This window comes from Candida theae (genome assembly GCF_024610275.1).
Source record: "Candida theae strain CBS 12239 chromosome Unknown scaffold68, whole genome shotgun sequence".
NCBI lineage: Eukaryota > Fungi > Ascomycota > Pichiomycetes > Serinales > Debaryomycetaceae > Lodderomyces > Lodderomyces theae.
The window spans coordinates 25,817-51,327 of NW_026261468.1; the positions used below are offsets into that span (position 1 = coordinate 25,817).

Sequence of the window (25,511 nt, forward strand, 5' to 3'; positions counted from 1 at the left end):
AATAAAAAATACGCGTTGCGAAATATTTGTCATAATATGGCCGTATGGTACCAGGAAAATGTCGGCCAAGAAGCAACCCTCAATAAACCAGTTCTTCTCAAGTCAAAGGTCCAAAAGTTCAGAAAATGAAGAGTCTCCAAGATCAAGCCCTTCGAAGCAATCATATTCTAAAGGCATTGAGAAATTTCAGTTTGTCAAACAGCAAACCGCAATCGATTCTCCAAAAAAGCTAATGGTAGAGGATGATGCACCCGCTTCTGGATCAAGCACACCCAATACCTCACCATTGCCCACAGGTTTTGCCAGCTCAAACTTACTCGACAGTTTCCAGTATGACAAGAACTCGTCATCCGTCCCACCACGGACAAAACGCCACGCCCCACATCCTATAACCAACAACAGCAAACCAAAAAAGCCTCGCACTACCAAGCTTACCCCGTTGGAGAACCAGATCTTGGAACTAACTGAACTCCACCAGGATAAAATCCTTCTCATTCAAGTCGGGTACAAGTACAAAGCATTTGGAGAAGATGCAAAACACGTTTCGAAATGTTTAAACATCATGTATGTTCCGAGCTCCGATGCTCGATTTGCATATTGCTCCTTCCCTGATACCAGGCTCCACATTAACCTACAGCGAATTTTGAATAGTGGAGTCAAGGTGGGTATTGTCAAGCAAATGGAAACAGCAATTGTTAGAGAGATTGACAAAGCGGGCAAGAGCGGTGATTTAATGAGGCGCGAAGTTACCGGAGTTTATACAAAGGGCACTTATATGAGTGATGAGTTTGTTGGTAGTAACTTGATACCAAATACGGTCGAGGAGGAACATAATAGCTATATTGTGTGTATTAATGAGGTGTCTGATCGTGAATTTGCCGTTATTGCCGTGCAGCCATTGACGGGTGAAATAATTTACGATGTGTTTGTTGACGATGTGAGTCGAGAAGAGATGGAAACTAGATTGTTGTATCTTCGACCTAGTGAAGTCATCGTCATTAATGGTGAGGAGAGCATCAATCCCACAACCATGAAATGTTTGAAACTCGTCAATCATGAACTCAAGATTGAGCATAGGAGAACTGGACATGTGCAATTCGGTGACCACCTAAATTTGGACATGGCTGATTATTATGTTGAAAATTTCCCCTTACTGGTCCAACAATGCTTTTACGAACTTATTGTATACTTGGCGGAATTCAAGTTGAGCAACGTCTTTACAATCTCACAAAATATAACCACTTTCAAGGATGCTCGAAAATATATGATACTACCCGCAAGTACACTTTCCGCATTGGAAATTTTCACCAATTCAACCGATCCAAAGTCACCTAGAGGAACATTGGTGTGGCTTCTCAATCACACTCGAACGAGGTTTGGAAGCCGATTGCTACACAAGTGGATATCTAGACCATTGATTGATAGGGAGAGGATTGAGGAGCGGTATGCGGCGGTGCAGGAGTTAGGACTGGAGTTCAACCACGTGGTTGATTCTTTAATGAAACAGTTGGAAAAGATTGGCAAACTGTTGGACATGGAAGAGTTGCTCATCAAGATACATTATTCGGCAACTACTCAATCAACAAGAATAAACAGGAAGCAAATTTTCGTGTTGTTGCACAGTTTTAATGATGTGTTGACGTTGGTGAAGCTGTTTGCCAAGACGATACGAAGCTCGAGCTTGAATTTGACGTCGTCATTGATTGTCCAAATGTTGAATAATTTACTAGAGCTGGCTGAGTTGGGAATCGTGGAAAATTTCATCACCATGATGAATCCTTCCTATTTGTTTAATGAACTGAAGGATCCTTTTGAGCAAAAATCGGGCTTTTTCAATTTAAACCATGGATATGATGACATTAATCACGAATTTGCTGAAATAAAGAATGTGGAGCAATTACTAGATAAGGAGCTTGTCAAGGTGAGAAAATTGTTGCAGCGACCTCAATTAAACTACGTGACATGTAATCGTGAGCCATATCTTATTGAAGTACGAAATGGGAAAGCTGTTGATGCGTTGCCGTCCAATTTCATCAAGATTAATGGAACTGCAACAGTTAGTCGATTCAGAAACAAGGAGATTTCAAACTTGTACAAGTTGAAACAATACCACGAAGAAATATTGATTCAACGCTGTGATGAAGCATTTGTTGAGTTTCTACAAAATTTGGACTCACAGTATGGGTTTTTCCAAAAAGTTGTCAAACATCTAGCCACGTTGGACTGTTTGCTTTCAATTACAGCAGCTAGTGTACTCAACAATCAAGTGAGACCAACATTGACTGATGATCTAGTAATTGATGTGAAACAAGCTCGACACCCAATAGTGGAACAGTTGAGAGATGGGTACGTTGGCAATGACATCAATATTCAATACGACACTAATCGAGCATTGATTATAACTGGTCCAAACATGGGTGGAAAGTCGTCGTATGTAAAAATGGCGGCTTTGTTCACCATAATGACTCAAATTGGGTGTTACTTGCCCTGTGAATCAGCAACAATGGGGATATTTGATTCGGTATTTATACGTATGGGAGCTAGTGATAATATTCTCAAGGGCAACTCGACATTCATGACGGAGATGTTGGAGTGCAGTAACATTATTCAAAGATTGACTACACGATCGTTGGTGATTTTAGATGAAATTGGACGAGGCACAGGTACAACCGATGGAATTGCATTAGCGTATGCGATTCTCAGATATTTTATTGAATCGGAATCGAAACCGTTACTCCTATTCATTACCCATTACCCATCAATTCATGTTTTGGAACATGAATACCCTGGAGAAGTTGTCAATTACCACATGGGATTTGAGGAGATTGGCAAGGAAAAGGGACAATTCCCCGAAGTCATATTCCTGTACAATTTGTGTCGTGGAGTGGTTAACAACTCGTATGGGCTCAATGTGGCAAAGTTGGCGGGAATACCTGAAGCTGTCATTGCCAATGCCTATCAAGTAAGTGAGGAGTTGAAAACTGAAATTGAACTTGATGACGCAATCAATTTGTTGAAAATGGCCCATTCGGTAGTCGAGGGTAATACGCAACTTTCTAATCTATTCAAGTATATAAAGTAAAACAACTAAACACTCGGTGAAGAAAAGAAGAAATTTAGAACCAACTTGTTGAAAGCTTGTGGATTATCGAGATATATGTGATGTCCAGCATCTTGAACTATTTCAAACTTTGTAATTGCATCATTCTTTTCCACAATCTTCTTGTAAATATATTCACCTCCTTTTGAATTCATCCAATCTTTATCTCCATACACCCACAACGTATTGATACCATTATCCACCACCAAATCAACAAACCCTCGATCACAAAGTGGCAATTTGGCCAAGATTTCATGATTTATGAGTTTTGTAATTGCCAATTCTCCCAGGGATTGATACTGGTTGAAAATGGAGAATGAGTAACCGTGTAATTTGTAAATGAGGTCCATTGTGTCGTGGGAACCAGCCAAGTTTCTAAATCTGGCAAATGACCAGTACGAAATCAATTTCGAGTAGAATGGACCCGTCTTTTGTAACAAGTCAAAGGGTGATTTATTATTTTCCCAAAGTTTCTGTAATACTGAACTTTTGGGGAATTTAGGTTTGCCCACTAGTTCCAAAGCTTTAGTGAATTCAGGACTAACCACCACTTTTTCTGCCTCTCCTTCTTCTCCTGCTCCTCCTCTTGCTCCTCCTCCTTCTTCTTCTTCTTCAAATTGTAACTCTCGTAAAGGGTTACTGGTGTAGTGGAGATTCACATTGTATCTCTCGTCATTAATCAAACTATGCTGATTCGATTCCGTGCCCATTGGACTAACCAAGATCAAATCGGTGACAATATTATTACCGTTGTCTTGTATCCCATATTTCATCAAGTAACAACAAGACAAATACGCACCCATTGAATGAGCAATGACTTTGAAATGGGTGATATTTCTCACCATACGCCAATTTTCAATCTTGTCAATAAACCAAGTTTCAATCTCCAAAATCTGTTCAATCTGTTGTCGTTTTTTGGTGGGAGTAGTGAGAAACTGTCTTGGAAATCGGGGTCTTGCTGAATTTCCAAACCCGGGTAAATCAATCAAATGGATACGTATACCGGGGATTTGAACCAACAGTTCAATGTTTTTGATAAAGTATCCCAATGCCGCCATGTATCCGTGTATGATCACAATGTGTTGTTCTGGACCAGGGTTGGTATTTTCCAAGTAAAATTCGTGAATGAATGACCCGTCTTTAAGCTCAATATCAAGTAGCGCACCTCGCTTTGTGTTTGACTTGGCTTTGTCCTTGTCTTTGGTGCCACTCGTCTCGGTCTCTCCCAACTCTGGTGACTCAATGTAAATATCATTCAGTAAAACAGCTCTGAATAAGTCGTATTCAATTTGTCTATTCTTAAGCAACGCCTCTTTGAATTTCAAATCGTCTTTGTTCAATTTGCTATGCTCTCGTTTTAGTTCCAGCGATGACGACCACCAATCTTGGAAGGACTTCAATAACGGGATTGAGGTGACTGAGGACTTGCTGGTGTTGCCGGCGCTCAACTTACCAGATGTCGAATCTATTGACGTTTCGGATGAGGATGATAAATGTTCTTGTTTGGTGGTGGGGATTGTGTTGGGGTTCCCCATTGCCTCTATTGAGGTCTGTATTAACGAGGTCATGCTGGGGAAACGTAAGGGAGATTTGTGTGGTGTTGTGTGGTGTTGTGTGGTGTTGTGTGGTGAGGTATGAATTACGTGGATGTTGAATTTAAATTGCGTCTTATCTTTTGTTTTGTCGTTGCATTTAGTGCCTTATCTCCGGATTTGGAGATAAGGAGAAGTCCACTCCCCCCTCTCACCTCCAATGTTTAGATATACCTACATACGACATTTCAGCTAGTGCAACTTCGTTATAAAACGGCTAGGGATACACCACATACCTCCTCTCAAACTACAATCTCTATCTCCCAATTCAAATCCTTTCTATTAAAACTAAAAATATCAAAAAGTACTCATCGACAATGTAGAAATGAAAAAAAAAAAAAAGAAAACAAACTAAACATATACCATATTAGACATTGTCGCAATCAGAACCAACCCATACTGTATTAATGTTGGACTTTATTATCAACTTCAGAGTACGAAGGTGGTGCTCCACTTTGGGGTTGACCAATTTTGGCGCTGCTGCCAATATTACCTCCCTCAACAACCGAACCGTATCCAAATACAGGTTGGTTTACAGGCTCTTCAGTAATATGTGACTGGTCATGATGGTGACTGGAGTGGCCTTGGTGGTGGTGGTGGTGGTGGTGATGTTGATGTTGATGAGGGTGATCTCTAGGTGTTTGATTCTCCAAATCATTTCTGTAGACATAGTACACCTTGGATTCAGCTTGATGGGAATAGGGTGGGTATTTAGCAATGATATACCACGCGTGAATCAAGCCAGGTATGAAGCCAAGGATGCAAAGAAGAATGTTGATGGCGGAGTCCTTGGAACAGATTCCACGACGAATCCATACTGGCAAAGGAGGGAAAAACACAGAAAGAACAATCAATAGAAGATCGGCAAGGCAAGCGCACATGAGTTATGGAGTCTCTTTTGTTTCAAAAGGGTGGAGTTGGTATCAAACTAATTGCTCTTGATGATAAAGAGATTCAGTTTGTGAAGGGNATGGAGTCTCTTTTGTTTCAAAAGGGTGGAGTTGGTATCAAACTAATTGCTCTTGATGATAAAGAGATTCAGTTTGTGAAGGGCAGTCATGTTAATTTTTTTTCTGTCTTTTTTTTTTTTTTTTATTTTATTTTATTTTCTTTCTTGCATTATAGAGGCTGTGTCGTATAGTGAAACAAAAGAAAGATTGTCGTGAGCATATTTGTTACGACACTAGTGTTTTTTTTTTTATTTTTTTTTTCCTAATCTTCGCTTGTCTTTTGACGGTGGTTTAGCTTTTGCCATTCAAATCGTCATTACCCATTGAACGGATTTCCAAACAGCTACTACCAGCTATGTCCACACTAACATTGAACATTACATACCAAGGACACCCCAAGAGGTTCACCGTTAGCAAATCACAAACTATATCCCAATTTATAACCCAATGTTTGACGAGCTATAACGTCGACTGCAATACATTCAGTGCTGAATTATATCACAACAACAAGGCATTAGATTCAGCATCGCCCTTCAGATTGACAAACCTTCTGAACAATGCTAAACTTACACTAAAAGTGAAGAAACTTGATCTCGATAAAGAAATTAATGTCAAGTTTATAAGTGAAAAGGGCACGGTAGTGAGGAAATTCACAATCGGGGTCACATTGGAGGAACTTGTTGAGCAAGTAGTGGGCCAATTGCAGAAACCAACGCAGTTGAGAATATTGGATTTGGTGATTGGTTATGAAAAGTACACTGCTACCACATTGGTGTCGGTTGTTGGGAATGCCAATAGTGTTGTTATTCGATTAGAGTATCCGAAGCTGACGAATGAGAAGGATGCATTGTTTAAGAAGCAGCAGGAGGCTAATCGATTGCAGTTGGCAGAGACTCAAAGACGCCAAGAATTGGAAAGGCAAAAGCGCATACAGGAGGAGGAAAAAGAGAGGGAAAGAAAAAGAATTGAGAGAGAGAGTCAACTGAATGCAAGGGGAAATGGTGTGACGGAGTCTGCTCAAGAGGAAGATGCGCAGATGAAAGATGTTGAAGAGGAAACGCCTTCAACGGGTGCTGAGTCGGTGTCCAAACCAAGCACAGGAGAAAAGGCAGTGGGAGTAGTTGGAGTTACTTCTGCAGGTGAAGGCAATAGCGACAATTTTGTCTATCTAGAAGAAGAAGAAGAAGAAGAAGAAGAGCCCATTGATGAAACTCCCAAGTTGTATGTACCATCAAACAAACCACAGCCTACATACCAAAACCCCGATGAAGATTACAACATGACAATAGATCAAGCCAAGACTTATCAAAATGTGATTCGCAATTCAGCAAAGAGAGTTAAAAAGATAGAGGGAAACAACAAAAGCAAACCTTCCAAGTATTTTATACGTGTCAAGTTCCCCGATGGGGCCATGTTGCAAATCAATTTCATTGAAAATGTTGAAGATGTCAAATTTGGTAATTTAGTTAAACGAATTGATGAATTATTGATCAAGGAGTATATTGATAATTATAATTTGAAAATTGGGTATCCTCCATTCACGAAATTGAATCAATCGTTTGCTTTGAATAATGAGAAATTGCACAATTTGGAACATTTCCAACTGGAACAAGTTGTATTGATATGGGAGTTGAGTAAAGATAACGATGCTGCTGCAACCAATGGGGCTACTAAATATAATCAAAGGGGTCCATTTTTGAATAATGAGTCTAAAGATTTGGTTATTAAACCAAGTGATGAATTACCAGCGATAAAGTTGGAAAAACATCGGAAGGAATTGAAAGAAGGCGATTCATCATCATCATCATCATTACCATCGTCTAATAAATCAGGTGGAGGAGGATTATTCAAATCGAAATCAAAGAGTAAAGAAGGTGATGCAGAGAAAGATGAAAAGAAATCCAAATTACCCAAATGGTTGAAAATGAAAAAGTGAATATGAGACGTGTTACGTGTTGGGCTGGTGTATTTATAGATGATATTAGGAATCAAGAAACGGAGTTATCAGCTGTGTTGTATAAAATAAACGAATATTGTCAGGGTCTATGTATTTCGGAGTTTAGAGACAAAGGGCTCAGCAAATCTCCGCCGTTTACGGTTGTAAGCAAATACAACCCAGTTGCCAATTTGGGAAGTACGCGCTTTACGGTGAATCACAAAAAGACAAAAAGCAAAAATTGCGGTGAAGTAATTCCGCTCTCTCTATACTTAAAAGAAAAAAAAAACACAATACATACAGGAAGGAAGAAAAGGTGGTCTCAAATGCCGCTACAATTGAAGAAAGGTCTAAAGCAAAGGAAGCATACGAGTGTAGTAGTGTAATGGAATTGACTGAAAGGGGTGTAATTTGAGGTCAAATTAATAGATATCTGTTGTTGTTGTTGTTGTTGTTAGTGGAGATGAGGGGTAATTCTTTGTAGATCTTTTTTCACTAACAACAAATTTATATATACATATATTTATGTTATGACTCATATATATATTGATATATATTGATATATATTAATATATATTGATATATTAGAATAAGTAAATTGTAAACTAATTTTGTGGTTGTTGTTGACATTTGTAAAAGAAAAGTATCTTCAACCAATAAGAAGTCAATGCTCTAATAATTATTATTTAATACTTTGTGTCTATTATTATTATTTAATTATTGTGTATTAGTATTTCAAGTAGGTCGTGTACTTTTGTATTAGAATTAATATCAACAAAATACAAATATTTGGTTTATTGCCCTAAAAATATTTTGTGGGTGTATACATATAAATACTATCATCCATTCTCACTCTATCCACTTTTTCTTTTTTTTTTTTCTTTCTTTCAATTGAAAATTTTTACTTTCTTCTTCTTCTTATTTCACTACTTCAACTTTCAACAATCAAACAAACAGTATACAACTAAACAGATCAAATCTAACTACTACTACTACTACTACTACTACTACGCCTACTACTACGCTTACAACTACGAGTACTACTTTTATTGCACTTTTATTTTTTTTTACCCCAATTTTTTTACTGAGCCTACATTGAGATTACACTATACAATCATGTGTGCTTAAATTTAACTTTGTTTACTACTACAATCAAAGAAAGAAAGAGAGAACCTTAACCTATTATTTATCATCACTATGTCATAAATAATAACCTACTTTACTTTTTTATTCTCCCCATAAAGAAAAGAGTTTATTACATCAACCAAATCAAATTTTACATTTTGATCGTTTTTGTTTGTTTGCAAATCCATTACACAACCCCCTTTTTAAAAATGTTGAAATAGAATTAAATTAACTTTCCCCGTCCATTATGGCGCTTCTACTACTATTAGACTACTATCAGAGATAACATTAAAGAAAGAAAAAAAAAAGAAATTACTAGAATAACTACTGTTTACGAATCATTTGATATTTTTACTACTGCTACAACTGTTACTTGTTTGAACAAAGAAAGAATTATATTATCAAATACAATTACAATGTCTGCTGCTACTGCTAAACCCACTGCTACTACGCCTATTGACTTCGAAGATTCATTGTTTGAATCACACGAAATGATCAATGACAAGATGATTGAACCTAGAAAGAATGATACTGATGCTGCTACTCACACTAGTGCTGCTGCCGCTGTTTCATCATCTGAGGTTACTACTAATCATCACCACCAAGAAAAGGAAGTTGCATCGCCTTTTCAAATCCACTCAAGTGTATTGGACTCTGTCTTTAGTACAAACTTGGATGGAAAGGATGCTCTATTAGATCATACTCCTATGTTTGATGAATTGGATTTCATCATGGATGGTGCCAAGGTCAACTCCAAGGAGGATTGGGTCGCTCTCTTTGGAGGCGATGGTTCAGACGATGGTGGTGCTGCTACTACTGCTGCTACTGCTGCTACTGCTGCCATGTTCCCAACTGATGAGAAAGGAGGAGATGTCGTTGGTGAATTTGGTCCAATTATTTCCTTGGAGGATGGTGCTGTTGTTCATAATGATGAAGACTCTATTGTCCCACACGATGAGGTCTTGGAGGCCTTGTTGTTTGAGCCATCGCCAAATGGGCTATCAGATGATACCATTTCGGCAGCAACTACATCGGCGTCCAGTCCCGATTTGACTAGCACTGTTGCTACCAGTGTTGGTAATGGTGTTGGTGGTGGTGCTGCTGCTGCTGCTGCATCCACTACTTCTCACAAGAGACCTTTTGGAGAGGTTGAATCTCGCCACCATGGTCATCACCAATCTCAATTGTTTACTCCAAACCCCTCATCTACTTTACCAACCCCTCAATTGGACATGAAGAGAACTCACCACTCTTCCTCTTCTTCTTCTTCTTCTTCTTCAAAGAGAGCCAAGGTTGATCATTTGGGATGTGTCACATACTCCAAAAAGCAAAGATCACAAACTTTGGAGCCCATTACATTTGAAGGCATTGAAGATTCAGCCGCTTTGAAAAGAGCCAAGAATACTGAAGCTGCTAGAAGATCAAGAGCAAGAAAGATGGAGAGAATGACTCAATTGGAGGATAGGGTTGAGGAATTGATGGGTGAGAATTCCAAGTTGGTTGATGAAGTTGAAAGATTGAAGGCTTTACTTGGATCTCATGGAATTGCCCATTGATGAGAGTCGATGAATTTTTATTTTTTTTTTTATTTAGTTTGAGATTTTAATTTAGAATAAGGAAAATAGAAAAAGAAGAAAAATATATGTGAGTTTTGATTTAATTGAATTGTTGTAGATTGTTTTATTGTTGATGTGTTTCAGTGATTTTATTGTGTTTCAGAAATATTCAGGGGCACGTGACTCGATTAATTTATTTATGTTGGAAATTTAATTCGCTTTGTCTTAATTTCCTTGTATTCTTTTTCATAGAGTAATTGACCATTCTGATTCTTTTAAATTGGTATAACACCCTCTTGGTATTGGTCAGTCCCAGCAACTTTTTCTTCATCAACAAATGGACGAAGGGGGAGACAATTTGTCAGTTTGATTTGGAGTGACTTTTGCATTGACTTTCTTGCAAATATTTAAACAACACCCAATTGGAGGAATTTGTTTGGATATCACTCGAGCAAGTCTTGTGCAAGGCCACGAAAGATCATGATGGAAAGGGGTGACGGAGCCAGAAAGATGGAGAGATCACATCGTGAATCGTATTTACAAATGCCCTGATGCACGCCATTAACGTGTATCGTAAATTGTCTCTGTTTTAATATTTTTTTCTTTTATTTTTATATTTTTTTTTTTTTCCTGACAATTTTGTGTTTTGTAATCCTGGTACTTGTACGGCATTTTTTTTATTTTTTCATTCTAGAGGACGCCTTTGATTTCAAATAAATACAAATCACAACAAGTGCAAGTAAAGTGGAATAGACAAGTTCTTGTATGGCTTATGCGATCGAGTTAGTGATTACTGCAGCATGCCAAGCTAGTACCAAAAAAGGAAAGACAAGTAGAGTCGCCGAAAAGTGGGGGTTTGTATTTCGCTTGTTATCGTAATTTAATTTTACAATTAAGAGATTCACTTTCTCTTATCTATTTATTGTTCCGAAGGAATAACACGAGGCGAATGCAATCTTAGATCCTCTTAAAATTGCACTCCCAATATAGAGTCTATGGCATAACTACGGTCCATCCCGAATGCAAATTGGGATAAAAGATTTGCTTTAAATCGTACGGCACGAGATATTGCAAAAAGATACACCACCTTCAATGAGGGAGACAATTTGCTTTTTCTCTCAAAGAGTGGGCAAAGACCAGTGGACACTCTATCCTACTGCATATGCCAATGCACTTAACGACAATGCTACACGAGGTGCTATGTGTTGAGAAACTGAGACTGCAGTAAGCTTCATTTTTCAAACAAAGAGGACTTATGGTTATTTTCCGTATATGCTTATCTCTGTCACTTTAATTGGGTTCACGGCAAAAATATGAAATCCCTTCAAGAAATAGGGAAGAGAAAAAAAAAAAGAAATTTTCTACAATTCTTCTACATCCATACATCAATACTTAATGTGTTGCACAAAATATAAAAAAAATCAGACAATTAGGGCTTTTTCTTTTCTTGTTCTTAAACTCTCGCGATGGAATTTTTTTTTTTGCAATTTTGAATTAAACCTTAAAACCAAAAGATGTCATATCTCAAATCTTTTTCCACTTTCTTTCTTTCCTCTTATCTCTAAGATTCATTAGATAATCCCAGATCAGATTGATTTTGTCATCACAATTTACTTTACTATAAGTACCACCTCCCCTCCCGCTCAAGACACACCAGTCCACACACCCACCCACGAACCCAAACATCATCTCCTATATATTTCACACCTTCCAAACAGTGAAATATAATTTATCCATCTCCAATTTCTAGTATTTACTTACGAAAAAAAAAACAATAATAATAAAAAGGATCTCATAATCCAGTCAAGTTCCAGTCAAGTTACTACTTCTATAATCGCAAGCTTTGACATATATATTTGACAAGTTGCTAAATAACTTACTTTTTCGTCACTAAGAGATAAACTCAAACCCCATTTTCACTACTAAATATGAAGCATACTGAAGAAGAAAAGACCGTTGGTCTCGAACACGAAAAGAGTCTCAATTACGAAGACGACTTTGCTCCAAGTTCCCAAGCCTCGCAAACAGAAGTACAAGAAACCAATGTCAATTTTATCGATCGTTGGGCCCACAAATTGAAAGCTGAAACTAAAGGTATTGATTTAGTCACTGATGAAGAAAAAACCGATACTTCAGTATGGAATGCCGCTACTATGTGGTTGAGTGCCAATTTGGTCATTGCCACTTTTGCTCTTGGTGCATTGGGGATCACTGTGTTTGATTTAGCTTTTGGTCAAGCAGTCTTGACAATCATCTTTTTTGCCGGATTGGGTAATCTCACCGTTGCCTACTTTTCCTTATTTGGACCTGTTTTGGGATTGAGACAAATGATTTTGTCGCGTTTGATGATTGGTGATTTGACGGTGCGGATATTTAGTGCTATTAATGTTGTTGCTTGTGTTGGTTGGGGTGCTGTCAATATCATGTCAAGTGCCCAATTGTTGCACATTGTCAATAATGGCGCCTTGCCTCCATGGGCCGGATGCTTGATTCTTGTTTTGTGTACCATCTTGGTAACATTTTTTGGATACCATGTCATTCACATTTATGAGAAATGGTCATGGATCCCCAACTTGATCATCTTCATCATCATTATTGTCAGATTTGCCATGTCGGGTAATTTCGATAGTGCAAATTTCGTTGGTGGTCAAACTACTGCTGGTAATGTCTTGAGTTTCGGTAGTACAGTTTTCGGGTTCGCTACTGGGTGGACCACTTATGCGTCAGATTACACAGTTTATCAACCAAGAAACACCAATTTGATGAAGTTGTTTATTGCTATTTTCCTTGGTATTTATCTTCCAACTGTATTTGCATTGATTTTGGGTGCTGCTTGTGCCACCGGTATCAAGTCCGATCCTAATTGGGCAGCACAATACGACGAAAACTCAGTCGGTGGATTGGTTTACTCCATCTTGGTTACTGATTCATTACATGGGTTTGGACAATTTTGTTGTGTTGTGTTGGCATTGTCAACAGTTGCAAACAATATCCCAAATATGTACTCAATGGCACTCAGTGCCCAAACTGTTTGGACCAAATTCCACAAGATCCCTCGTGTTGCATGGACATTCATTGGTAATGGTGCAACATTGGCCATTTGTATCCCAGCTTACTACAAGTTTGAATCAGTTATGGAAAACTTTATGAATTTGATTTCATACTATTTGGCTATTTATGAATCTCTCTTGTTGAGTTCACACTTGATTTGGCACAAGGGTAAATTCAGATCGTATGATTACGAGCACTACAATGATAAATCAACGTATCCTATTGGATTAGCCGGTACTTTTGGTTTTTGTTGTGGGATTGCTGGTGTTGTTTTGGGCATGAACCAAACTTGGTATGCCGGTGTTATTGGTAGACAGATTGGAGACTTTGGTGGTGATATTGCGTTTGAATTGGCTTTTGTATTTGCCTTTGTTGGATTCAACGTAACGAGGTATTTCGAAAAGAAGTACATACGGTAGATGATCCATAGAGACTTTTGCACAAGAGTACTTTACACTTTTTGTATTATTAGTTAAGTTAAAACGTGTGTGACACCTAGATGAAGCGGAGTATGCCACTAACAGGCAAGCTACACTTTGTAAACAAAGAGTTCAATATGCATCTCTTATGCTCCGTGTGGTTTATGTACATGGTAACAAGTTTCACTCTTGCGAGTGATGTGGTGTAGTCACCCGAAAAATCTCCTCGTAGCTCTTCAACTTACCTTCAAGATTGAAAAACCGTAATGTCTGCAACAACTGCAGCTGCAAATTTCCACACAACTCCATTACATCCTCGATATACTCATCAATAAATGGCAAAAGCCACACAACCCGACCCAAATCATCCGACTTTACAGCAGCATCCAACATAATCGACAACAACTCGGCATCAAACACTTTACCCTCAACCAACACATCCTCGACATAGTTCAACTCAATCAGATCCTTGTCGCGCGAATGTAGGACAATTTTGTTGAATAGCAAGTCGAGGTACTCGTACAATTGCAAGTCGATCGTCATTTGCATAATTTGGTACATGCATTTACGCGATATTGTCAATAATCTGGTATCAAGGTCGAGTCCACCGGGGATGTATTTCGGCAACTTGTATTTCGATTTGGATAACATGGGCGATTTGATGACTTGCATCTCCTGTGCTATTTTGTCCAAGGTTAACAACGACAACAACTCTAAAAACATTCGTTCATCTTTTCGTAAAACTTGATATTTGAGTAAAGATATGAGGATATCGGGATGCTTTTCTACTAAATGGACAAAATGATCCGCCATTAATGGGGCGAATATGGAGTTTGCTGCATTTGGTGGTGGATCTGCAAGAACGGTTGGTTGGTGTTTATATTGGAACAAGGACAAGTAGATAACTTGTTGGTAGTTTAGTAAATTGCAATCACCAAATTTATCAAGGAGATACATCCATAGCTTTATTGTGGGTGTGTGGTTGTGAGATGATAGTAGAATTCTAATGATTTGTACAGCTAGTCGAATGTGAGGTACATCTTTATCAGATGATGGATGGGATAGCATGTACTGATCGAATACAGCATCTAGCGATTGTATTATTTCCGAATCATTGCACTGGCTCAGCTTGAATGTGGGCTGATGTAAACCTAGATGCAATCCAGCATCCTTTTGCGATGCACTTAACCATTGTGACGACTTGTACGAATGGAAATTCACTCTGTACAGCTCCAACGAGATAAAGTTGCTTGACACCTTGATATCATTTATAAACTGTTCAATATCGTGATCCACTTTGACATTTCTTAATTTCAACTCTATAGCCACACTTTCCAACAACATGTTGGCCACTAACATAATGGCATTTCTCATCTCAACATTGCTGTAGGTTAAATACCCTTGATTTCCAAGACTATGACACATGTCTTTATAATTAGTAATTTCACATTCCGCATCATTGGTAAACATTGCATCAACATTGGTGCCGTCTTGAAGGATCTCAATTATGTTTGATCGGTGCTGTTTGTATTGTTTTGATACCTCAATCGCATTTTCATACTCTTTGACTCGCCGCTCATTCCGTTTCAAAGCTTGTGCAAACTTCTTTTCCGAATTGTAATTGGCAACCAGTTCATGAATTCTGCTACTCTTGTAACGGCAAGGATTGCGTATCAGCGAGGTTGTTCGTATTCTGAATGGTCGTTTAATCATGAGTGTACTGCTCTATAACGCAATCAAATGTGTTTATCTAGAGGAGGTGGTTGTTATGTATAAGTTGCAGTTCGCTAGCGTAGATCACACTCTCATCCGTGTGTGGCCCTGTTGTGAAAATTTCAGCACTAAAACGAGAGAGCAGCAAAAAAAAAAAAATTAAAAAAAAAAGAGAAATGAAAATCCACAGAATTTTTCAATTCAGCAAAAACCTGACGGCAACCAGAATCCACTTTACGAGCACAATGAAATTCTTCAACATCATTGCAGTTCTCTCTGCTTCAATTGCATCAATTTCTGCTTATGAAACCACAGGGAAAGAAACAGTTGACATTTTAGTCGATTACAATATCAAAGAAACTCCAGAAGTTTCGAAAAATGACGTGGCCAGTTGGACAAATGGCGAACAAATCACCCTCCAATACACGCTCAACAACAACGAAGAGACAGATGTCACGGTCATTGGCGTCACTGGCCAATTCTTGAACCCAGTCACGAGACAAGTAGTCACCAATTTAACTCAAGGAAGAATCGAGCCAGTCGCCGTTGCTCCTGGCAAATCAGTCCGTTTTGAACAATCCATCAATGTCAATTTGGTTCCAAACAACTATGAATTGGTGCCCCAAGTGTTTATCGTGCAAGGTGATCTCGTAAAGCTCATTCCATGCCGTGGTCAATTGGCTTCTGTTCTCGACAAGGCTATCTCCTTCTTTGACCCAAGATTGATCTTTTTGGAAGTTGTGTTGTTGGCAACATTTGGTGGGTTGCTCTACTTGGCTTATCAAGTGTGGGGAAAGAGTTATGTTCAAGGAACTGCTCCAGTCAAGGTCAAAAAGAGTGTTAGATCTCCTTCACCTGTTGTTTCTTCCTCTGCTGGCTCTTCTACTGGTGCCGGATACGATGTCAATTGGATCCCAGAAGGTCATTTGAAACAAAAGAGAACCAAAAAGGTTGCATAACTGTAGGAAGTTGGTGAGAGAGAGAAAGTTTAATGTACGATTATATTCTTGTGTCAATCCTCAGCCGTGCAATGATGGACCATAGCACTGAACTGCATTGAAAATTGGTTTGGAGTAGCAGCATTTGAGTAACTAGCAGGATCACGCTTCTTTATGTACATCTCCTTCTCCTTCTCCTTCTCCTTCCCCGTCCCCCAACCTCTTTCTTATTACAGAATCTGCACGTGACTCTCTCAAAGGGTTACTTTTTCTTTTTTTTTTTTTTTTTTTCTCTCTCTCTGTCTCGTTTTTGGGTTTTCTTGTTTACATTGCAAACATATCTGCAACAACAATGCCGAAAGATAAACCAAGCCTTTCTTTACAGAAGCATACATACGCCGTCGTAAACATCCACAACTAGTCGACACCAGCAATGCGATTATATCTCAACGACAAACCGAGAACGTTTGTTCTAACAACATCAACACATGCATTGATCATCAAACACCCAAACCCTACATATGAGCACCGAGGTATCAGAAGTCGAATACTCGGTCATAAGCGTCATCATAGCGAGAAGGACGATAGTAAAGTTTTGGTGGAGTTTGTAATAAAAGATTACATCAATCTCAGCTCGTACCGCGATGTGACTCCGAAACGAAATAAACTTTTGGGATTTATTGGCCTACTTCCTTTAAAGGGGAAAGTGTTTTTGGGATTCATTACTCAGCATGAACATGTGGCTTCACCAACTTTGGATGACAAGGTTTATAGAATTACGGGGACTGAGTTTTTCTGTTTGGATTCAGATGAGTACGACTACATTTTTGATCGAGAGTATGATGAATTGAGATATCAGGATAATGAAAAAGTCAAGTATCCAGGTTCTTCTGTTAGGAAACTTCTATCTAGTGGAGCGTTTTTTTACTCGAGACAATTTGACATCACCTCAACTATTCAGGAACGTGGCATTGGAACGTCTGACTTCAGATTGATTGCAGACACTTCATACTTTAGGCGGTTTCTGTGGAACATGTTTATGATGGAAGAGTTACTCGAGTTTAGAAATAGGTTGACCTTGTCAGAACAGAGACTAATTGATGAAACTGGGTTCCTTATTGTTATTGCTCGAGGATATGCCAAAACCATCAACACGGAAGTTGCTGGCCAAGACGCTTTATTGACCTTGATATCTAAGCAAAGTAGTGCAAAAGAGGGTCCCATTTTTGGAGATTGGGGATGTGATGGCAATGGATGTGTTGCCAACTACCTTGAGTCAGAAGTCATTCTTTATACTGAACATTTTTGTCTATCGTATGTGATTGCACGAGGAAACGTTCCAATGTATTGGGAGCTCGAAAACAAGGTTTCAACAAAGAACATAATTGGTGCCAGCAATAAGAAAATACTTTTCCCTCGGTCATTTGAGGCATCACAGGAAGCATTCACAAGACATATAGATCGACTTGCAGCTCAATATGGTGATGTACATTTGATCAATGAGCTTTCCGACAAGTCGTACAAGGGAGTCTTGAATGCGTCCTTTGAAGAACAGGTAAAGTATTTTTTGGCAAACAGGGATCCTGCTACATCTGACTATAAATTCCAGTATACTTATTTGCCAATACCATCAGCTAGAATTAAAAAAGTGGGGTATACTTCTCAAAACCCGTCTGAGATAGTGTCGAAAATATCAAGCTCCGCAAGAGAATTTGGAGCTTTGTTTTACGATGACGCTACAATCAGCTTTGTGGGTAAACAATTGGGTGTATTCAGAATCAATTCTTTTGATAGCTTGAGCAAGGCAAACTTTTTATCAAAAGTAATCAGCCAAGAGGTTATTGAGCTAGCCTTTGGCGAAATTGGAGTACAATTGGATAGAGACTTGTTTGCGTCGCACGCCAAGCTTTGGAAAGAAAATGACATTATAATTACCCAGTTGACCCTCAATTTTGTTTCGTATAGCGACAAGTTGCACACTAGCAAGATGTCTAATGCATCTTCTGTGAAGTCACACATTACAAAGAAATATTTGAGTGGAGTTGTGGATAATGCTAAATCGAATGAATTGGTGTTACTCAAGTTATTGGGGAGGCTACAAGACCAATCGCCGATTCCATTGTACAATCCACTACATGACTATATCGATAAGGAGTTGGCAAAGCGTAGCAAGGAGTTTACGTCAGAACTGGATGTGTCTGTATTTGCATCAACGTTTAATGTCAATGGGACCTTCTACGAAGGTGACATTAAGGAGTGGATTCTTCCACATGGTAAATCGCACGACTTGGTGTTTATTGGTTTACAAGAAATTATTGAGTTGAAGCCAAACCAAATGATGGCACAAGATTTCAAAAACAAGACTCTTTGGGAGCGTAAGATACTAAACTGTTTGGCCCAAGAAGACAAATATGTTGTGATGTGGAGCGGGCAGCTAGGGGGGCTTTTGTTGCTTCTTTTTGTCAGAGAATCTCAGGTTAAGCATATCTCCAATATTGAAATTTCGTTCAAAAAGACGGGTCTTGGTGGTATGGCGGCAAACAAAGGTGGGATTGCTGTTAGTTTCAAGTATTCTGACACAACCATGTGTTTTGTATCTTCTCATTTAGCCGCAGGACTTAGCAACACCGAAGAGAGACACAATAACTACAAGGCTTTGATTAAGGGGATAAAGTTTTCAAAAAACAGAAGAATTCCCAACCATGATGTGGTAGTATGGCTCGGTGATTTCAATTTCAGAATCGAGTTGTCCAATGAAGAAGTCAAGTCAATGATACATCAAAAGCAATACGGAAAACTTTACGAAAGAGATCAATTGAATAAGCAAATGGCAAGCGGTGAAACGTTTCCATTTTTTGCCGAACAAGAGATTCGTTTCCCACCTACATACAAGTTTGATAACGGTACCAGAAAATACGATTCAAGTGAGAAACAAAGAGTGCCGGCCTGGACTGACCGGATATTATACATGTCGCGAAAGAACCTCATCAAGCCCATGGACTATGAGTGCATTGACAACATTGTATTTTCTGATCACAGAGCTGTGTATGCAATTTTCCAAATCACAGTCAAAATTATCAACCATGCTATTAAAAAGAAATTATCTAGTGAGCTATATGAAGCGTATAATCTAAGGGATGGCGAACTTCAGGATTTGTCAGCATTGACTTATGATCTCGACAAAAAAACCACCGATTATGAAAATGAAAAGTTACCGCCACCAAGCTCGGACAAACAAAAGTGGTGGCTCGATGGAGGCAAACCGGCTAAAGTAAACATCCCTCGTTTGTCAGAACCAGGAAATGACTTGGTTGCCAACCCTTGGCATCCAATAAATCCATTTGTCTCCACCACCGAGCCTGAATTTGTTTCGAAAAAGGAGTTGGAAAGTATGTTGAAATAAATAGAAATATAATAGATTAGTTTTGCTCTTGCAGTGATTTCGTTCCACCAGTTTGCTCTGTCGAATGTAAAGGCTCTTGTTGCAGGTGGCTTTCTGAGCGAGCGATGTCACCCTGCTTTTCATCCTCTGTTGAGTTGATATTTTCTGCATCCTTCAAAATCGAATCTAGCTTTGCCTCGAATGAATCTAGCATCAGCTCCAACTTTGATGCTTGTTTCTCTGCCTCATTAATTTGCTGATAGGTGCTAGCTATGTCCACCGATGGTTCTTGCGTCATGCTAATCTTAGTAAAAGGAGTATGTGCTGTTGTTGTTGTTGTTGTTGTTGTTGATTTTTGAATCGACGCGAAAGATTTCTACACAAAATGTTTTGAATTCATACAAACATAGATTACACTACTTAAATATCTTTATTCCTTCTTAAGCCATTGAGAATCGAAATCAATGAGAGGAAGGATGCTTGCGATACATCTGTGTTGATACCGACACCCCATCTAGTGATGTTCTTGTTCACCACAACCTCGATATACGTGGCGGCTCTGGCATTGGAATCTTCTCCCAAGGAATGCTCATGATAGTGCTTAACATCAATGTCAATACCAAACTGCTTGGCCAACGCGTCGTTGAAAGCAGACAATTGACCGTTACCTTGACCCTTCACAGTAACTGCCTTTCCGTCAATTTCGATCTGCGCCTCAATTTCCTTCACGCCCTTGCCCGGTGTCTTTATCGAATAATCAACCAATTTATAGTGTTCATCAGCAACCTCTTTATTGTCTTCATCGTATTCAATAAAGTATTCTTGCTTGAACAAGTCACACAATTCTTGATTGGTGAGTTCTTGACCTTTAACTTCAGCTCGTTGCTGTACCACTTTTGAAAATGCAACCTGTAACCCTCTTGGCAAGTCCAACTCCAAATTGCGCAAAATAACCCAAGCTGAACCACCCTTGCCTGATTGGGAGTTGACACGAATAATAGCTTCGTAAGTACGACCAATGTCCTCCGGATCCAATGGTAAATATGGCAATTGCCAATGCACGTTTTTCCCACCAGCAGCCTTGAGTTTTTCGTTGTGAGCAGCAAACCCCTTTTTGATTGCATCTTGATGCGAGCCACTGAATGCACACACCACCAATGAGCCTCCATATGGGGTTCTGGCATGCACTGGAATCTTGTTACACTTTTCCACTATATTGATCACCGAGGTGATGTCCGAAAAGTCCAAGTGTGGAGATACCCCTTGCGTGTACAAGTTCAAAGCCAAGGTGACCAAATCAACATTTCCTGTACGTTCACCGTTACCAAAAAGACATCCTTCGACACGGTCAGCTCCAGCCAATTGACCCAACTCAGCAGCAGCCACACTACAGCCACGATCATTGTGCGGGTGTAATGAAATACAAACGGTATCACGATTAGAGATGTGTGTGGCAAAGTACTCAATTTGATCTGCATAAACATTTGGTGTGGACATTTCCACCGTTGCTGGTAAATTGAAAATGATTGGTTTCTCCCTGCTGGGGCCCCATGCCTCTTTAACTGCTTCACATACTTCGACAGCATAATCTAAATCAGTATCTGAAAAAGTTTCTGGCGAAAATTCAAAGTCCCAATCAGTGCCAGCAGTTGATGGATCGTCTTTTGTTAATTTTCGAACTAGTTTGGCACACTTTACTGCCAATTCCTTACTTTCTTGCTTGTTCAAACCGAAAACCACGTTTCTAAAACAGTCAGATGTAGCCAAATATATGTGGATCGTAGCGCGTTTGGCTCCTTTAAGAGATTCAACTGTTCTCTTGATCAACTCCTCACGACAAGGAGAAAGAACTTGAATCGACACATCTGCAGGTGCAGTCTCAACCGCAAACCTAGTAAAGTCAAAATCAATTTGAGAAGCCAGCGGGAAAGCCACTTCAATCTCCTTGAAGCCAATATCGACCAATTTTTTGAAATATTCCTTCTTTTCGTCAATAGACATCGGATCTGGAAGTGATTGATTACCGTCTCTCAAGTCCGTCGAAAGCCATCTTGGTGCTTTGTCCAAAGTTTTGTTTGGCCATTGGCGATTTGGTAAATTTACTGGCGGGAATTTTTTGTACTTAACTGATGGGTCTTTTAACATCGGCATCTTGAGTTGTCGTCAAAGCAGTAAAGGAAGAAAGTATATTGGTTGCCGGAGTCGTTGCAGTATTTATATTGCTTTGCCCGTGATGACTGAGTCACCTTTTTTTTTATTTCTTTTTATTTTTCAGAAAAGCAGGTGATGATATTGGGGAGGCTATTGTTAGTCATTAGCACCTACCTCCACAAAATCCATCTCTGTTTGTGGCCACTTATTCTTTTTCTTTTTAATTATTTTTTTTTTGTTTCTCTGCTTTGTTTTCTTGCACTCCGGTACAGGGCCTGTAGTTATTAAAGAACCGAAATGACCCCAAAATGTGGTGTCTATTTATAGCGTCCTCAGTAGATCACGGTTAACGGCGGTAATTGCATGTGCAGATTATGGTGAAAACTGTGGGAAGTGGGAAGTTAAAAGCGGGTTAGCTGCTTACGTGGAAGCTGTTTCTGCAGACATCAGCAGCTTTCTCTACCTATGAACGTTGCGTCATCTCCTACAGCAAACTTTATACTTTTCCTTTTTTTTTTTTTACAGCTACTGCATTCGCCATCTACTCATTAGTTTTATCATTTGCTTTTGTAGTAAGCAACCCGTCACGTGCAAAGGTTCTCCTTTTCTTTTGCGCAAACAAAAGAGGTGAAAATTTTTTTGCAAGTTGAGTTCTTCTTCTTCTCTACACAGCAAAACCATCCCAAAAAAAAAAAAGAAAAAAAGACAACTGTATGTATTGCCTTCTGCTTCGATTGAGTTTTAAATGATTAGAATTATACATGCGTTATCGTCATGATTACGACCACTTAACAATGTCTTCGGGCGTAATTTGAAATCAACTAACACCTACATGAAAAATTCTCAATTGATGAAATATTTTGAGTCAATACTAACTGTTTAAAAGGATAAGCTCAATTTATATTCTAATCTACGGGATATACTATTATAACAAAACTATAAAAAAATCAATAACTTTATATCAGTGATCCATTTGTCACTGATTGCAACAAAAAACAATGAAAACACTCTAAAATCTAAACAAAGTATAGCAACATTCCGATAACTGCCACAAGGGTTGCGGTATTTGATACACCTGATCCTTCAAATGTGGAAATTGCTGGTACTGCGGTTGAATTGTAAACCAAAGACACTGATTGGGAAAGGGTGGTAACACTGACTGGTGTTGCAAACCTTGGTGTAGCGCTCTCTTCTGGTCCACTTGCAGAACTTGATTCAGTTGTAGCTGAGGAAACTTCCACCCCACTTTCTGGTGACGATCCTTGAGCACGAGATGTGGTTTGTATTGTTGAAGTAAATGTAGTTGTGACGCCACCATCGTCTGAGTTGTATGAGACAATGGTGGTGACGAATGGTTCACTTGAAGTTTCCACCTTACTTGAACTAGCTGCACTTTTCGACACTGGAGTGGTAGATCCAACAACAAGCTGTGTAGATGAAGCTGGAATAGTAGTAGTGACCTTCAGACTTGCAGTTTGTGGAGTAGATTCAGCGTCAGTGGTTGGTACAACTTCTTGTGCTGTAGTCTCGGCATCGGAAGGTGATACTTGTGAAGTTGTTTCAACACTGATGGTAGGCACAACTTCTTGTGCTGTAGTCTCGGCATCGGAAGGTGATACTTGTGAAGTTGTTTCAACACTGATGGTAGGCACAACTTCTTGTGATGTAGTCTCGGCATCAGTGGTAGACAGGGTTACTTGACTACTTGATGAAGTGCTTTGTTGCTCACTTTGAATCTCAGCTGACGACTCCAGCTGGGAACTAGGTACAGCAGCCAAGGAAGTTGAGCATTTGCTTCCACTGCATAAAACTGTCTCGACCTCTTGTACTGGAGATGTAGTGGACTCAAGTACTGAATATGGTGGTATAGGCAATGATGTCGAGTACAAAGTGCTAGGCTCAGGTGGTGACATTGATGTTGAGAATGAAACAATTTTAGGCTTAGATGAAGCTGATGACTCCTCACTTGCTGCACTTTCAATGGACGATGTCAATGGACAATATGTTGTGTAAACTGTTGTATCCTCCGTAACGGTAGTGAGTCCAGTAGTTTGCGTAACTTTGCTACAACTGTTGTCTTTACACGATGTAACAGTGATGATAGTTGTATGGATCTCGCTTGTGGTGGAATAAACCGGGGTTGAAGATGACTCAGTTGATGTAGANCAGTAGTGAGTCCAGTAGTTTGCGTAACTTTGCTACAACTGTTGTCTTTACACGACGTAATAGTGATGATAGTTGTATGGATTTCACTTGTGGTGGAATAAACCGGGGTTGAAGATGACTCAGCTGATGTAGAAGCCACAGAAGCAATACTTGTGTAAGTGGAGGAGCTTGATTCAATAGTGGATGAGCTTGATTCAATAGTGGATGAGCTTGATTCAATAGTGGAGCTTGATTCAATAGTGGATGAGCTTGATTCAATAGTGGAGCTTGATTCAGTGGTGGAGCTTGATTCAGTGGTGGAGCTTGATTCAATAGTGGAGCTTGATTCAATAGTGGACGAGCTTGATTCAATAGTGGACGAGCTTGATTCAATAGTGGATGAGCTTGATTCAGTGGATGAGCTTGTTTCAACAATGGAAGAACTTGACTCAGTGGTGGAGCTTGATTCAATAGTGGATGAGCTTGATTCAGTGGAAGAACTTGATTCAAATGAAGGGAAGCCCGAATCAACACTAAAGGAGCTTGCCTCGGCAGCTAAAGAGGTCGAAGACTCAAACTCACTGGTCAATGGGCAATATGTTGTGTAAACTGTTGTATCCTCCGTAACAGTAGTGAGTCCAGTGGTTTGCGTAACTTTGCTACAACTGTTGTCTTTACACGATGTAACAGTGACGATAGTTGTATGGATTTCACTTATGGTGGAATAAACCGGGGTTGAAGATGACTCAGTTGATGTAGAAGCCACAGAAGCAATACTTGTGTAAGTGGAGGAGCTTGATTCAGTGGATGAGCTTGATTCAATAGTGGAGGAGCTTGATTCAATGGAAGAACTTGATTCAACAATGGAAGAACTTGATTCAACAATGGAAGAACTTGATTCAATAGTGGAGCTTGATTCAATAGTGGAGCTTGATTCAATAGTGGATGAGCTTGATTCAGTGGAAGAACTTGATTCAATAGCGGATGTACTTGATTCAATATTTGCAGAGCTTGCTTCAGCTGCTAAGGAAGTTGATGACTCTAATTCGATGGCAGAAGATGAACACCCATATATTGTAGTACCTGTAATCAATGTTGATAAAACAACTGTACGAGAAGCTTCGGAACAGATGTCATTTGAACAAGTACTAAGGGTGACTACTGTTGTTTCAATACTAGTGGCTGTTGAAAGCGGTAGCATCAAAGTTGAGCCAACCGGTGGTGGAATCGAAGTCAGACACTCGGGGGACGAAAGTTCGCTTGTCAAAGGGGATTTTGTGGTTCTGCCACTTTCAGACACAAGATTGTACTCATTTGTTGAGTAATTTTGAGTGGTGCTTTCAAATGTGGATTCGACAATCGACTCAGAACTAGGATTTGCAAGGGAGATACTATAATCCTCGCTGGAGGAGTACGTGCTTGAGTCCTCTTTCGTTATGATGACATCTGAACT

General features: G+C 39.3%; 12 protein-coding genes across 12 annotated transcripts; 6 read left to right on the top strand and 6 right to left on the bottom strand. All coding sequences in view use genetic code 12, as the record gives it.

The window, feature by feature from the left end:
- Nucleotides 1-58: 58 nt before the first annotated feature.
- MSH3 (mismatch repair protein) lies at nt 59-3,082 on the top strand (the record flags this gene model as incomplete). Its single annotated transcript, XM_051753683.1, has 1 exon — nt 59-3,082. One exon carries the CDS (start codon nt 59-61, stop codon nt 3,080-3,082), a length of 3,024 nt encoding a protein of 1,007 aa, XP_051607322.1.
- Nucleotides 3,083-3,087: 5 nt separating this feature from the next.
- Nucleotides 3,088-4,668, bottom strand: KGF57_004199 (uncharacterized protein; the record flags this gene model as incomplete). Its single annotated transcript, XM_051753684.1, has 1 exon — nt 3,088-4,668. The coding sequence occupies one exon, from the start codon at nt 4,666-4,668 to the stop codon at nt 3,088-3,090; it is 1,581 nt and encodes a 526-aa protein (XP_051607323.1).
- A 428-nt stretch (nt 4,669-5,096) lies between these two features.
- Nucleotides 5,097-5,573, bottom strand: KGF57_004200 (uncharacterized protein; the record flags this gene model as incomplete). The annotated part of the gene is made up of 1 exon (XM_051753685.1): nt 5,097-5,573. The coding sequence occupies one exon, from the start codon at nt 5,571-5,573 to the stop codon at nt 5,097-5,099; it is 477 nt and encodes a 158-aa protein (XP_051607324.1).
- Nucleotides 5,574-5,997: 424 nt separating this feature from the next.
- On the top strand, nt 5,998-7,578 carry KGF57_004201 (uncharacterized protein; the record flags this gene model as incomplete). Its single annotated transcript, XM_051753686.1, has 1 exon — nt 5,998-7,578. One exon carries the CDS (start codon nt 5,998-6,000, stop codon nt 7,576-7,578), a length of 1,581 nt encoding a protein of 526 aa, XP_051607325.1.
- Nucleotides 7,579-9,119: 1,541 nt separating this feature from the next.
- On the top strand, nt 9,120-10,259 carry GCN4 (amino acid starvation-responsive transcription factor; the record flags this gene model as incomplete). Its single annotated transcript, XM_051753687.1, has 1 exon — nt 9,120-10,259. The coding sequence occupies one exon, from the start codon at nt 9,120-9,122 to the stop codon at nt 10,257-10,259; it is 1,140 nt and encodes a 379-aa protein (XP_051607326.1).
- A 1,928-nt stretch (nt 10,260-12,187) lies between these two features.
- On the top strand, nt 12,188-13,729 carry FCY21 (purine-cytosine permease; the record flags this gene model as incomplete). The annotated part of the gene is made up of 1 exon (XM_051753688.1): nt 12,188-13,729. The coding sequence occupies one exon, from the start codon at nt 12,188-12,190 to the stop codon at nt 13,727-13,729; it is 1,542 nt and encodes a 513-aa protein (XP_051607327.1).
- Nucleotides 13,730-13,912: 183 nt separating this feature from the next.
- Nucleotides 13,913-15,442, bottom strand: KGF57_004204 (uncharacterized protein; the record flags this gene model as incomplete). Its single annotated transcript, XM_051753689.1, has 1 exon — nt 13,913-15,442. The coding sequence occupies one exon, from the start codon at nt 15,440-15,442 to the stop codon at nt 13,913-13,915; it is 1,530 nt and encodes a 509-aa protein (XP_051607328.1).
- A 245-nt stretch (nt 15,443-15,687) lies between these two features.
- On the top strand, nt 15,688-16,401 carry KGF57_004205 (uncharacterized protein; the record flags this gene model as incomplete). The annotated part of the gene is made up of 1 exon (XM_051753690.1): nt 15,688-16,401. The coding sequence occupies one exon, from the start codon at nt 15,688-15,690 to the stop codon at nt 16,399-16,401; it is 714 nt and encodes a 237-aa protein (XP_051607329.1).
- A 412-nt stretch (nt 16,402-16,813) lies between these two features.
- On the top strand, nt 16,814-19,783 carry INP51 (phosphoinositide 5-phosphatase; the record flags this gene model as incomplete). The annotated part of the gene is made up of 1 exon (XM_051753691.1): nt 16,814-19,783. One exon carries the CDS (start codon nt 16,814-16,816, stop codon nt 19,781-19,783), a length of 2,970 nt encoding a protein of 989 aa, XP_051607330.1.
- A 16-nt stretch (nt 19,784-19,799) lies between these two features.
- On the bottom strand, nt 19,800-20,060 carry KGF57_004207 (uncharacterized protein; the record flags this gene model as incomplete). Its single annotated transcript, XM_051753692.1, has 1 exon — nt 19,800-20,060. One exon carries the CDS (start codon nt 20,058-20,060, stop codon nt 19,800-19,802), a length of 261 nt encoding a protein of 86 aa, XP_051607331.1.
- A 122-nt stretch (nt 20,061-20,182) lies between these two features.
- LEU42 (Leu42p) lies at nt 20,183-21,907 on the bottom strand (the record flags this gene model as incomplete). The annotated part of the gene is made up of 1 exon (XM_051753694.1): nt 20,183-21,907. The coding sequence occupies one exon, from the start codon at nt 21,905-21,907 to the stop codon at nt 20,183-20,185; it is 1,725 nt and encodes a 574-aa protein (XP_051607332.1).
- Nucleotides 21,908-22,929: 1,022 nt separating this feature from the next.
- KGF57_004209 (uncharacterized protein) lies at nt 22,930-25,511 on the bottom strand (the record flags this gene model as incomplete). The annotated part of the gene is made up of 2 exons (XM_051753695.1): nt 22,930-23,983; nt 24,049-25,511. Coding segments are annotated over 2 exons (2,517 nt in total), but the record flags the coding sequence as incomplete, so codon positions are not given.